At 51.5% G+C, this 13,824-nt stretch overlaps 3 protein-coding genes across 3 annotated transcripts; 1 reads left to right on the top strand and 2 right to left on the bottom strand.

Moving 5' to 3' along the window:
* Nucleotides 1–2,324: 2,324 nt before the first annotated feature.
* Nucleotides 2,325–3,348, bottom strand: LOC100906116 (uncharacterized). Its single transcript, XM_003742510.2, has one exon. It carries the CDS (start codon nucleotides 3,225–3,227, stop codon nucleotides 2,616–2,618), a length of 612 nt encoding a protein of 203 aa, XP_003742558.1. The 5' UTR covers nucleotides 3,228–3,348; the 3' UTR covers nucleotides 2,325–2,615.
* A 5,158-nt stretch (nucleotides 3,349–8,506) lies between these two features.
* On the bottom strand, nucleotides 8,507–9,962 carry LOC100905969 (uncharacterized). The gene is made up of 3 exons (XM_003742509.1): nucleotides 9,751–9,962; nucleotides 9,441–9,569; nucleotides 8,507–9,188 (listed from the first exon to the last, which is right to left on the bottom strand). The coding sequence occupies exons 1-3, from the start codon at nucleotides 9,834–9,836 to the stop codon at nucleotides 8,900–8,902; spliced, it is 504 nt and encodes a 167-aa protein (XP_003742557.1). The 5' UTR covers nucleotides 9,837–9,962; the 3' UTR covers nucleotides 8,507–8,899.
* A 2,122-nt stretch (nucleotides 9,963–12,084) lies between these two features.
* On the top strand, nucleotides 12,085–13,188 carry LOC114828189 (uncharacterized). Its single transcript, XM_029111234.1, has 4 exons — nucleotides 12,085–12,304; nucleotides 12,508–12,569; nucleotides 12,662–12,769; nucleotides 13,081–13,188. The coding sequence occupies exons 1-4, from the start codon at nucleotides 12,085–12,087 to the stop codon at nucleotides 13,186–13,188; spliced, it is 498 nt and encodes a 165-aa protein (XP_028967067.1).
* The last annotated feature ends 636 nt before the right edge of the window (nucleotides 13,189–13,824 follow it).

Raw genomic sequence — 13,824 nt, forward strand, 5'->3', positions numbered from 1 at the left:
ATGCCATCTCCTACGTTTTCTCTTCCTTTCCTCCGCTCTTGTCTCCCGAGAAATTTCGCTATCGCTTGAGACACTTCCCCGTTTGCTGCTCGTTCCGCTAGGCTCTGCTGAAGTCTTCTTTCACTTTTCGGTTCCAGACACGGATATTGCTTTCTTCCATCCCGTTCGAACTTTGCGCTCGAAAGAGGATATAGCTCCGGAAGGGAATGCTTTTCAAACATTTTTTTTCGTTTCCCCGGATCCGGATAAGAATAGCTCCGAGCCACACCTAGTTCATTCGAGGATGATTTTATCCGACCCGGCATCATATAACCGCGCCCAGGGAGGGGGTATGTCTAACTTTCTTTATTCTGATCTGGTTCCAAATGGATTCGGATAGCTTTCGTATGGTCGATGGGGCTGAGTTTGGGACTTCTTGCGATGTGGATGGATCAACCCCTATTCCGCCTAGAAGTCCGAAGTTAGTCGATCTGCTTGCCTCAAGGAAAACACCCGAGCTAGGTTTCAGCTCTGCGTGACTATGCGTATATGGGTCTCGAAGTTGTCGGAAGCTTTCCTGATCAGACAACTTCATCCATGGCCTTCATCCTCCGAGGGACTTCCGGAATCTTGTGGATTCCCGACATACGCTGGCGACAAGACGGCCCATCGAAAACTCAATGAAACACGTATGTTCATGAATCGAGGAATAGGATATTCTAAAATTAATTATTCGGTCCTAATTTGGGGAGATTCGCCGCCATAAGACCTGGGGAGGCAAATTCACCGCCAACTGACGTTTGCCATGATCATATGTCAGCCCATTCGATGACTGGAAGGGAGGCCCTGTGTTTCTGAATCATGGTGCATCGTTGCTGAGTCAACGCTTCATGTAGAATTTCCGCTGCGAGTCAACTGAATTTTCTGGCAATAGGGCTGCGACCTCGAGTACACCCGTGAGTGAGAATCGATCTGCTGTCCTGACACGGAAGTCCGCGGAAGTCAGAAGCGAACGCTTTTCTCATCTGTCTATACGGAAGCGACGCGCTTACTCGGTCATCCTATTCGTCACGGAGCACTTCTCATCGACGTCTTTCCCTATCCGATCGGTCTACGATTCGAAGCCATCGGGTTTTCATTCGAACTCTCGGAAGTCACTGATGAGCTAGAAACCTGGATATCTCATCAAGCTACTCGACGCGAAACTGCGAACACTGATCTATCAGTCTCAGGGAAGAAAGTAGTTTAAGTGAGCAAGTGTTGTTGCTTTAAAAAAGCATACATCCGTTAGGCACATATCGACATCGTCGCTCCAGCACTGAAGAGAGGACTACGTCGTCGCAATTTACCACAGCTGGTATCCATCAGGGGAATGATCATGGGAATAATCGGCTCCGAGTGAAGGCCTCAGGGTTCTACGAGTAATCCTGTGAATAATTCCGTGTTTGATGGAAAGCTTCCCCTCTCGAAACAATTTCAGATCCTCTTCCACATCAGTCGATTGAAAGCCGAGGATGAATTTGGGGGGAGGGGTGGTTTCGACGAATCAGAGCAGTCAATGCTCATTGATAATGTTCATCACCTCGCTCGAGGAGGCGTAACGACTCGTAGCGAGCTCAATTCATACCGACGCGAGCCCCTCGCTCGCTCCGCGGCTAGATGATGAACAAACATCTCCGTCGGGAGCAGAAGATGTTTATTGCCGTACAATCAATGATCAGACGTGACCTTCCATTCTCGCTCGCGTTCGACGAAAAGCCAGTGATGTTTTCCAGAATGCACGTTCGAAAGCCGATCGACCACGTAACGATACGATGTTCGCCCCTCGGATCGTGTTCCTTGCTCGTGCTCTTCTAGTATCCATCTCCATGGCTCGAAGAAACACCATACTATGAGATACGCTGAGCTACAGTGACAGTGATGTCATCCTTCATATCGGGCGCGAACCTCTGCCGGATCGATTGGGTCACGGCTTCCCGGTAACAGACCGAAGCGGAGCCCGCATCGCCTTACACAAACATCAGACGGTGCACGTATGCTCGCGGTGGGTACCTGCTTACGTCGCGTCGTCGCTACGCGCATTGGTGTCGTGCCGGATCACAACTTACAATCGATACTTTGGGCCGATTCTTGGACTCTCAATCCGGACGTTGGAAGACGGCCCAGGACAAGAGTGGGTCTTGGCGAACATTTCTCCGGATCCCACTGGACGATTCAGCGCCAGCTGAAACGAATTTGAGCTCGAGCCGCCTTCGCATCGGAAGAGCTCAGCTCTCCGACGCTTAAGGCGAATTCGGCGCGGGATGAGCCGACGCGACGCAAGAATGAGGAATCCGAAGGCATCGCTGTTTTCAGAGAGACCATTTTATTTCCTTCTTCGCGTCAATTCTCGGTGTACCGATGTTTTCTAGTTTATGCATATCCATTCTACATACATACTCACTGCCAACGCCACCAAAAGCGTTTGTGCACAATCCTCAGTTTCTCGATAATTTCCACAAAAATTCTATTTCACGAGATCAGTTTCGATCGTTGTCCTGCTAACATTTCGACACAAGATATCCGACTGCTTCGAACTCATCCACAGTCCCCGATCTCGGAGAACAATTCTCTCGGACATCGGATTAGAGTCGAATTCAGATAAAAACGACATCGGTCAGATCCCGGGACTGGAACTCGATCTCTCGCAGGCTCGTACTCCTCTTTCGAGGACGATGGACGAGGATTTTGAACTTCGTACAATGGATGACTCTATTCCTTTCGCGGAATCTGACCTCCACTTCGACGGGACCGTAGGCCCCGCGTCCTAGGCCTCTCAGATCCGGCAGGTCGACCGACATCAGGCCACTGTTGTAGATGCCACTTTGTACGGGGCACTCGCAGCCCCAGCCGGAGCATATTCTTTCCTCCATGGGGTACTTGTTGAAGCCACACAGGCTGTACGAGCATGATCCATAGCCACCGAAGCACGGCAGCTTAACTCCTTTGGAAATGGTGAAGTCGACGCGAGGCTGATACAAGGGCCTGGTGAGCCGCAGTTTGTACTTGAAGTGCATTTTCCCCGGTGCTGTCACTCGGCCAATTTGAAGCCGCAGGAGTTCCAGGTGCCGGCTACAACCACGGCGCGTACCATTGTGACTGTGAGCCAAGCCCCTGCTCTTATTCGAGCAGCTGCACGGTTGAGCGGCCCTAGCACATACCTGAACCAGGGCGGCCGAAAAAACGAGGCAGAATAACACAAACTTCATTTTTCGAGCGACTGTGCTCGACCTCGTCCTTGGGCGATTTCTCGGCTGGTATCGAAGTCCTGTCCCACGTCCACTCTGGGCTCGTTTCGGCCCGTCGTCGTTTCTCGAGCATTCCTCGGTATTTAGTGACACGGGCACGTTTCGCCGCGAAAAACATTGGATGCGGCTTGAGATTCTACTTTCCACTCTGTTTGATTGATTGTTGCCTACAATTTCCGAAGAGCTCGGTCGAAATCTTTTTTTCCCTCTTTTGAATAATTTCCACTGGATCCGGACTCTTCCCTCGGCCGAGTGGGGAGATTCCTCCCTGCAGTCAATTCCCTGATGGCAGTCTCCCTCTCTCCATCTGTCGGTTGAAGATGTTCAGGTGAGATATGTTCCGCCCGGATCCACCGGCTGAACAACGAGATATAGGATCTTCCGCGTCGAGTGCCGCCGGCTGTGTTCGTGCGGTGGTCTGATGTATAAAAATAATGACTAGCCATTATATAATGCTGTTATTTTAGTATGTAATTACTAGGAACGGAGCCCGCGGCTACGACCAATGTAGACATGCGAGCAGGGGAAGAGAAAAGGTCCGCCGACCAACCTTCATCGGAGCGAGTACCGCAGGCACTTCTTCGGCGGTTTGCTGGCCAGCCTCTCTATTCTAGTCCGTTGAGGTTGTCGGGCATGCGCTGAAAGTAGAGATAGGGCAGATGCTGGTCGTCAGAGTCATTGATCCATCAATGTCGATACAGCTGATTCCATGGCGGTATACAGCGAGCCAGTCACCGGTCATAATTTCGAGCGACTTCCGTATGATTGTCCATTGAGTATCATAGTTTTCATTCTTGACCTTTCCGAGATAGGTGTCAGTGATTGTTTGGGACTTCCGGCAGCCGGCTTCGACACCGTTCTGCAGATAAGGCTTGAGCAAGGAGGACTGGCGACCTCGGGATTCCAAGCCCTGAGCCAAGCGACGGTCGGTAATGAGAATCCCGTCCTGCAGTATCATTTTTCCAGATGTCGGAACGGTTCTCGCTCGAGTCCGCGAATGCCTGATTCCAAGGGACGCTAATCTCCGTTTTATGTTCGAACGAGAATTCCAAACAGAACACGGCGTTCCTGCCTTGAATGGGATTCTCCGTGGGATTTACGCTGGGGAAAAAAAGCGAGTCCATCTCCCGATTCAACCCTGAATCAATTTCTCCCCCCGAATAAGGGTCTGTCCTCTCAAGACCGACATCGCTCTCCGGCGCAGCTCTCTCCACCTGGTCACACAATCCTATGGAAGGCTCCAGGTTCCACAATCCAGGCGCATATGGCGACAGAACACGGAGAGTGTTCCTTGAAGAGCGCCGGAGCCGAAGAAAGTGGCAAGAAAATGATTCCCCGCCCCCCGCGGAGCTAAGTCTCTCTTCCCTCCACCCATCTGCTCCCGACGCTGGGTCCGGATGTTCCAGCTCCGATCCCACGTGGAGATCGGAAAGTCTTCACGGAAATCAGACAATAATTCAGTCCTCCTACGTTCAAGGGAGTGAATAAAAATTGCCTCAAGAGCCGCATGGCCTGAACACGCGGAATACCAGCCGCCCTGAGCAGAAAGCGCGCACTATGATACAACCAGTCTCTACTCCTTCGCTCACGACATTGCTTTACCTGCTGATCCCAGCCTGCTATCCGCGAGCGATAAGATAGGGGAGCGTGGGAAGGACATAGTGGATTCGGATGACTCCGATTGCAACTTTCGTTTTTCCCCCTCTGCCCCTCCCCTCAGCAATGACTTCCGGCACCCCGGCATTGGCTCCGGAGACGTTTCTGACGAGAAGCGTCTCGAGCTCCTGTTCGGAAGCCTGATTACAAGCTTGTCTTGAATCTCCCGCGTAGACGATAACTCTACATGGGCAGATTCATGCGGACATCATGGAGTTGTCCGCATGAAGCTCTCGGCTCGGATAGCTTGCAGCCGCATGAAGAGCAGACTGGATTTGACTGAAGCTTACTCAGCCGTTCGATTAATTGGGAATTCCTGACGAAATACTTCAGTTGGAGGAGAGATGCTCATGGGAGAACGATTCAGGTAATCCCGTTTAGTCTTGGCTCCCTCTCCGGTGACTTGGCTCCCTCTCCTTCTTCGTGAGTGGTAACGCGACGCCCAGGTCTCAGCCTATTGGGTAGCACACGGATGTGTCTCATTCACGCTGCGTATGGCTTCCGTCCCATCTTCCGTTTTTCAGTCTTCCGCTGATAGCGCAGCTCGTACCCGGATGGGTCTTACCTCCGTTGAATCAAGGGTGACGCCGATCGATCCAGGGCGCTGTGGAGATGCGAAGCACGACTCACGTAGACTCCAGTATTCGTCCCTGCGAGCACCAATAATAGTTTCTCCTCGGTTTCTTCGTACCCGAACCGTCGCAAGACGTTCAAACTCTTGGACGGGAAGGAGTTCGACGGTGTCCCGATTGGGACCTTCGGAGTCTGAGCTTCGCCTTGCTTAATATCCTCCTTATCCCGGGTTTCAAGCCTCGATTCGAACTCATTCATCTCGGAGGGGAGAAAATTGCGAAAGTTCGCTCAGTTCCACCACGGTCATCCGCGCACATTCGGCCCCCGAGCCCGGGCTCGTTAAAGAGAACAACTCTTCGCCAGACAACGACGCCGGGTCGCGTAGCGACGGGAAACTTTGTTAAATATAAGCAACCGATGTCCACTACGGATTATCCGAACGTTGACAGACTGGTAGTTTCCCCAACCCAGCCGTGCCGTTCGCCATTAGAGTGGAACACATTAAAATATTTGCTCGTGATAAGGGCTTCACGCCGCTTTCGCCTACGAGCCCCCCGAGGCTCGACGGGTAGGAAGAGGAACGAATTGGACAGCTGACGAACGACCAACCAACCGTCCGACTACTTATGCAGTCAGCTCCCCACTTACATACATATAGCTTGCTGCTTCTGACCGCTGATAGAAAGTTCGGCGAGCACTCCTAAATTCTCGGGGTCGACCCGTGAAGTCTAGTGGACGTCTTTCGCAGCTCTACAACACGAAATTGCGTCCTCACGCGAGCTCCATTCATTGGAAGAGGCTTTTCGGTCCCTTTCTTCCATGATAATTTACATTCCCATGATTGGCGATCCTATCTCATGGTCCTCAACGATAACTCGTTGAAACACTCTGGGTGGTGAACTCCTCGAGATTGCTCGATTCAATCATAGCCGTTCATTGGGATGACGGAGCGACTTCCGGTCGCGCGTAATTCTCGCGCCATTTCTCGGACGAGCTCCGATTTGGCTCCAGTCTGAAGGACTTCCAGCGCGACCCCAACAGGACCACTCTAGGGTCCAAGGGAGTCTGCTCCTCCATCTGGATTCGAATCTGTCTCTGGAGATTTTATCATATTGTCTCTCTTACTGTTGCGAGTCGTTCCCTCCATTCCTTTCCATTCTGTTCCCCCTTCTTGTCCCTTCCCATTCCAATTGCATTCCTTCCTTTCGAAGTCATCTTCGATATTCTCCATTGTCACAAGTCTCTCAAATGCTTGCTCTCAAATGGCACTTCCGAGAATGAGAGGGGAACATCGGAAAAGCGCAAAGCAACTTCAAACGCTGTCGAACGAAGAGACTAAGGGAAGCAGGGACAAGTTCGATTGATGGAGATCTCATCTGGGCGCGCAGAAACCGGTCGTTTCTGAAATGCCTGCTATTCTCTTCAATCTTCCTCCACTCCTTTATTCCAAGACTCTCTATTGACCGTTCTTTTTTCGTCCCCTGCGATGTCAGTGGCTCCACTTTTGCGTTCCGACCTTGCCTCCTTGTCTTTCGCTTCCAAGGAATCTCCCAGGGATCACTTCTCTTCGTTCTATATAGGCATCTCTCAATGCTCACGGAACAGCCTCGACAAAGCTTGTATTGTGTAGCAAAGACAAGAAAGAACTTGATGCTACGGAAGGAATCATATTCGCCCGATACGACGAAGCAGACCAGATCCATATTGATTCCGAAAGATTGATTGTTTACCCCAGGTCGCATCCGAACCGAGTTTTTCCGTGATGAGACTGCGATTGCCGACTGCAGGTAATCCCTCAGTTTGAGGGTTGAAAATTGTAGGCGTGAGCTAAACATGCTAAATTGGTCCCTGAAACGGATTATTCCTGGATCTCCGAGGATTACATCCCTAATGGGTTAGAGCGTCGTTTGGGAGGGGCATTTCAGTGTGTGCTCAACCCGTCGATTTCCGCGGCAAGAGAGAAATTTCTCTCCCAGAGCGCTCTACTCAGCAACCTTCCCATCACGGGAAGCTGCGATCTTTCCAGATGGCTGTCTGGGACCGTTCGAGGAACCAATCCTCCCAACAGCTCTTCCCGTGAAATAACACCTTGAACATCCACCTGGCGCGTGGGTCGACAAAAAAAGTTTTCATGCTACAGACATCAAAATAGTCGGATGTTCTGTGGTCGTTTCTAAGTATTTTCTCCATCTCAATGTCCTGTACGGCCTCGAACGAAAACATGATACAGAAGTGATACGTCCGAAGTCCTCTCCATTGAGTTGTCCAGGGGAGGTATGAGGAGGAGCAACGATCGAATGAGCGAGAGATCGAGGAGGTTCCTCCTCGCCAATCTGTTTGTGGTAGGATTAGTTTTTTCCGGTCGCAAGTGAACGTTATCTAAATGGCTTCACTCATCCCGCGACGGCTGGGGTCATCTGCAGAGGCGATAGCATTACATTCCTGCTCGGTGCCCCTGCCCTCGAGCTTCCATCTTCCCCTCGGAGCCCTCGCTTTTCCGTTTGCAGGACGGAGCTGCACTGCACGGGCCCCAACTTTCTCTCATGGCCTCTTGTAGGACCCTGGTTCCCCCCGTATCCTTCGGGCCGGAGTGTTACCCGCAGTCCGGGCTGTCTGACTTTATCCCGTTAGGTTCTCTTCTCCCCGCAGCCGACGCAGCCTATCGTATAGACCAATGACGGGTTTTTGCTCTGCGCAAATCTCTCGATCCGACACAAATGTAGCCGTCCGGGAGCCTGCACTCGCGGAGGCTCGCTTCAAGGGGAAAAAAGAACGACACACATGGCGGATATCGAATCACTCTCTCCTTCGGTGACCATACGAGATCGCTCTGTTCCCGCTGAAGGCAGCGCTAGATTGAAACTTAATCATTCCCTCGTCGTGTCCGTCGACGACAGCATGGAGATTCAATCACACGCAGACTTTTATTACATTCTTATTCGAGGAGATTTCTTTCTTCAAGCAGCGACGCGGAGGAAATGGTTTCGCTAATTTTGAATAGCACCCATCAGTGGATAGTACGATGTAGATATCGAGCATTTATTGCACAAAAATACACACAAAGACGGCAGCCCCTCTCTCCTCGAAACTCGGACAATAAGAGCTCGGATCGAGCAGGCCGCTCAATACCCCTCCGCATCATATTCGATGAGCCTGTACGGTACGATACAAATCAGTTCGACAAAAGAGGACAAGGTTGATGCCAGCAGGGTATAATCTTACAAAACTTGAATCATCACTGCGAGCCGAGTTTATTTCTCCTCACAATTCATGTTTATCTGATGCACCTCCCTCAGTTTTCGGGTCGCCTCTGCGCCGGAAGATTGAGGGCGCCCGCATGGCCTCGGGGAAGAAAATCTATTCGAATTGCGAGGAGGACTGTTGAACCGAACCTCTTGTTGAGCTCAAAACCGCTCGGTGTCACTCCCCGACTCGTATTCATCCGCATGGTAGGCTTGATTACAAGCGGCTTTGTATTTGGCGTCGTACGCGGCGCTGTAGCTTGACACATGGGCGGCACCGCGATCGGTGCTGGAAACTATATTCGGGTGGAGGCCAGCATTGTGGGCGGCGACGAGCCCGGGGTCACAGCCAGAGTCGTCGTCGGGGCGGCTCCGGACATCCAGGACTCCCGCGAGGCTTTGATTCGTTGCGTTGAAACTGACTGGAACATTCTTGAGGATTTCTTCGAGCCTGGAACGAAAAACTCGAAGCGTGTCAAGCCCTTGGGGCAGGATGGACTCGATCCTAGTTTCGCCGCAAGTATGGAGCGATTGGGGCAGAATTTTCGAATTTAATATTCTGCGAGGAGAAAATCCATGCCTTTATTTGGACTCCGGTGCCATCGACATGTATTATCGAACCGAATGATTTTGGAGCCTCGTATCCATCAGTACATAAGTGTCCACAATTCATGCTTCGTTCGATTCATTCTGGCCTTTTTACCTTTTCCGTCGACGATTTTCTCGGAAAGTCACTCGTATCACGAATGCGATATACGCCCCGAGCCCGACCGCTAGGGCAGCTACTAGAGCCATCCCGAAGATGACCGTCGAGTCCGCATCGTCGATCCACCTAGAATCGTAGATTCTCGCGAAATGTCCACGTGCTCCCGAAGATATCGCCGACGCGTCGGGCTGAGATGAGATATTCTTGAGAATAATCAGAAGACTGCTAATACTTCCGATACGCTAAGGACGACAGTGGAATCGTGAACTTCGTCACCAGGAGGAATATGGGAACCCGGGCTATTTACTTGGGCGTGTCCATAGAGTTCGTCTGATTCGTATCCGCAAGCATCAACTCTAGGCCGTCATAGATGCAAGGGCTCAACTCCGACATCCTGAGCGTCGCGTGTATGACGGAATGAACCGGATGTTCAAGAGGTCCTCTGAGGCGCGAATAGCACTGAGACACGTCGCCGTTCGGAGCAAGCACTCATCTGTTTGAAATTGAGAGCTATTGGGACCAGTGTCTGATTCGACGAGTGTTCCTATTGTTTGGTAAATCATCCTTTCTCTTCTCTAACCTGCTAAGCCGCGATTTAAGGAAATGGGATCCGCGCTAATGCGACCACTTTGTGACCACAGCGAGAAGGGCACCAGCGAGACAACAATTTCAAAAATCACGAATTTGCCGGCGGGGCTATTGGCTCCAAGTTGCAGTACGAGCTCCCCCGCCTCCAGAAACTAAAAGGGTTCCTCTATGGCAAAAGTGGATACTCTCGTGGAGAGCTTCGCCAGTTTCTCCTCGAGCGATATCGATAGGAGCCTGGCGAGCAACATCCTTTGACGGCATGATCCCATTGTTTGTAGGGCAGCGCATGTCGGCGACCCGCTGAAAGAGCGCTTGGTCTCAACCACACGTCGGCATGCAGAGCTCAGCTCTCAGCTCTCCTAGGAATTCGGTGGACTCCTGGGGTGTCCGATTACGCGATGCAAACTCAGCGCAGTCTTCCCGGATCATCCCCGTCCTAAGTTCTCGCCTCGATCCTCGTCGAAACATATCGCGCCTCGAGAATTCCGGAGATTCTCACTGCCCTGGCCGAATTGGTGACCCTCCCGCGTGTTGAACTGGATTCTGGATGAATCGAGATTAGCTAGGAGCTCAGACCCGGGTTCGGGGTTCGAACGGAGCCCCCTTTGCCCGGCGTCAAACCTCTGAGAGAAGGGCTGAATCTGAGACGCCGATAGCGACATCTCAGATGCGAGCGAGCGCGAGTCAAAGCTGCGTTTCCCGAGTGCAATTATCTTAGATGATATCCATTCGCCGACGGAACACATCCGCATGCTCAAAATTATCTGTCTTCGTGCTAGGCTCCTCAATGTCATCAAGTGCGATTCGAGCATCAGAAGAAGGATTCATCAAGAAGGTTGAGGGAGACCCGTGGAGACACTATTGTTATCGCCATGAATGGATCTGACTACACTAATACGCTTCCTCTGCATCATCAAGCAACTTCTAGAATGACAGCTCAGCATCGATCCCATGGTGGAGATCACGGAAGAATCGTCACTAATTCGGGACAGCCTCCGTACGGCTTGCCGCAAGTTTGCCCAAACGACAAGCGCTCCCCTGGACTTTCTCTCCGGGAAAATTTTTACCTGGGTGCCTCTTTGAAAGCTCGTGAACTCGCTCCGCTCTCTTGCAGGGATCGAAGGCCTCCCGAAGTTTTCAGTCAGCGAGAGGAAAGGCGAAAGGAGGATCGCTGAGTTTTTAATAAATAATAAACTCAGTCGAGAGATCAATCATCCCGGACGGGCGATACACGTCCTTGTCGTCTCTCGTTCAAGGTTCCCGGCAGAGGGACGGCGACGGCCGTGGGGCTCAGGAACAAAGAGAAAACAGGCGAGTCCTGGACGGCTGGGGATATCACGGAGACGGCGATCGATTCGGTTGCGAAATTGACGATCGCAGAGAGGGAACCCATTTGCTGCGAGAAGCTCCAACCATCGTCAAATCGGCGCGGTCGACTCATCATGGGGAACTGAGGACTGAGGAAGCGCAACCATGGGACGGCAAAAACTTGAGGGAGACGAACTCTCACAATAAATCGCAGGATGCGTAGAGTTGCCTCCATAAGGCCCGGACAAGCGAGAGAAGGGCTCCTCCTCGCAATCTGATCTTTCGGTTCATGGTGCGGTTACCTCCGTGGCTTCGATTCTTTTTGAGTGGTTCTTAGTCTGTACGAATTTCGAAGAGAGTCCTTGAGCGATGGGAATTTGAGTGGAGCCGGATACAAGTGTCCGATTGATTCAGGAAGAAAAAGTTCCATGAAAAACATGAGATGGATATTTCCGATTTTATACCTCCTGATTTTTGATCTCGGCAATCGGGGTCGGCGATCAAGCGAACCTCGCTGGAACGTGAAGAAGTAATTCCTGACTGTTACGAAACTTGACGCAGCCGAGGACGTCCCGATTCGACTCGGATTTTTTTTGTGACTTGGAGAGATTACTGCAACAGGTATGTTTCTGAAACAAATTTTGCCCTACCCTCGTTCAACCATGAGGCCGTCACATCGACAGGAGCTGCGGCATCCAGATTGTTCAGCAAGAGTAAACATCCTAATTAAGTAATTTAGCTCAAAATGTGTCGGGTAGTTTTTTGGTGGATACTTGAGAGCAGGAACTTCACTTTTAAAAGCACCCGCTCTTACGCCGAAAAGACTCCGTGCATTCACGCCATTCTGGTCGAGATGAAATTGACTCCCAGCGTCCTCATTGGGCTCTCGGTGATTGCACAGCATCGGACTGTCAGCCAAGACTTGGAGTACAAGGAGAATAATATACCGGATTTCAACTTCTGCGGTGAGTGCATGTTCGACCCCCCTCGGGTTTTTCCTCCAGTAGACCGATGAATGATGAGGAAGGCCGACCCTGAAGCCTGCCGGCGCGGGCGTCAAAATGAAGGGTAACCCAACTATGGAGCACCTCCGCACAGCTCGTCTTCAGCGCCCCATCCGCCAGTGCCCGTGCCCGAAAGAATCGAATTCGAGAATATATGCGTTTAGTTTACAGTCTGGAGCCTCTTCGAGTGCTTGTGTCTTGTTTCCTGGGACGTCTACCGGGCGAGGTGAGTTGGTTCGAACCGGTTATCCAAGATTCGGATGGGAAAACCATGACATTTGTGGGTGAGGTCGAGACTCATCGGGGAATCTCTAACAGTTCGCCACCGAGTTCACGAACACAGTTCAGGAAGCTTTCGGCGGCTTGGAAGTCGTTGAATGTCTGAAGTTCATCTGCAAGAACAATAACGACGACGGAAGTATGCTGGTGAGTGCTTCGTCCAAGTCGTCTTACTCCTATCGTCGCACGGCGTTCAGGATTCTCCCGAACACACGTCACTTAGCGTCACTAGATCACACAGACCCTTCCCCGCGAAGGGGGCATTCAGTCTTGTGGCTTTCCGTCCGCTGCTTTTAGAATTCTGAGCGCTCGCAGGTCTGCGGCTCGCAGGACCTAGAGCTGGTGCCATGAGGGAGCTTTCTTGACCCTCGCTTCAGAGCCACGGCGGCGGCTCCTATCCTGGGTATAAGTAATGGCTGTGCCGCATAAGTCTCCGCCCTCGATTCCATCATTTCCAGATGGTTACTTGGATCGACGAGCTCGAGGAACACCACAAACGGGCCGCTCGGTTGGCAGTTTGGGACTGTATGGATGAGCATCGGAGTATAGTTGAATCTGCGGCGTAAGGCTCTTCCCTGCACGCAATTCCGATGGAGCACAATCACTCAGCAAGCCAAGACCTCCACGGGCAGAAATCCGCGGAAAAATTGAGAGCTAGTCGGCCCGTAGATATCGATGATATTGAAGATACCGTGCATCGATGCCGCTCAAACGAGCACACTAGCGAGATTTCCGAATGTCCAGGAGACACCATATGTATACCTTCCGGAAACCGCCCCCGAGTTCCCCTCATCATGGTTCACCTGTGGAACAAGGTAGCGAGCCTCTAGAAACGAATTTCCACCACCCTCACCGCAAAGTATTGAGGCAAATAGCAAATAGGGGAGGTTCGCGGATCATCAGGGGTTCGGAATTTCGGGAGTCGATTGTATCCGAACATCACAAAATGTCGGACACCTTCGGATATCGTCGTCACCAATGTTGTTCACATTTCGGGACTGTCGGCTAGAGGAATAAAATAGAAGCGAAGAGCTGAGCTCGTCATGCCAATCTTTCGACGATAAATATTTCTCAGCGTCCGACTTCCTCCACATCTCCCAGCATAGTAGTGATCGCGATTTCGCTCATCGAGCTTGCTCCGCCTTGAATCGGCCGCTCTATCTCTCCTTAGCGCAATGGTCATGTATCGTCAGTAACCGACT

The sequence above is a fragment of the Galendromus occidentalis genome, unplaced genomic scaffold (assembly GCF_000255335.2).
Source record: "Galendromus occidentalis unplaced genomic scaffold, Mocc_1.1 scf7180000077419, whole genome shotgun sequence".
NCBI classification, from domain to species: Eukaryota; Metazoa; Arthropoda; class Arachnida; order Mesostigmata; family Phytoseiidae; genus Galendromus; species Galendromus occidentalis.

Coding starts and splice junctions, on each gene's coding strand:
- LOC100905969 (XM_003742509.1), bottom strand. CDS start 9,836: ATGTCGGAGTTGAGCCCTTGCATCTATGACGGCCTAGAGTTGATGCTT. Junction 9,570..9,750: donor AACTCTATGGACACGCCCAA/GTAAATAGCCCG, acceptor CTACGATTCTAG/GTGGATCGACGATGCGGACT. Junction 9,189..9,440: donor GAAAATCGTCGACGGAAAAG/GTAAAAAGGCCA, acceptor TTTTCGTTCCAG/GCTCGAAGAAATCCTCAAGA.
- LOC100906116 (XM_003742510.2), bottom strand. CDS start 3,227: ATGAAGTTTGTGTTATTCTGCCTCGTTTTTTCGGCCGCCCTGGTTCAG.
- LOC114828189 (XM_029111234.1), top strand. CDS start 12,085: ATGTGTCGGGTAGTTTTTTGGTGGATACTTGAGAGCAGGAACTTCACT. Junction 12,305..12,507: donor ACCGGATTTCAACTTCTGCG/GTGAGTGCATGT, acceptor ATATGCGTTTAG/TTTACAGTCTGGAGCCTCTT. Junction 12,570..12,661: donor TGGGACGTCTACCGGGCGAG/GTGAGTTGGTTC, acceptor AATCTCTAACAG/TTCGCCACCGAGTTCACGAA.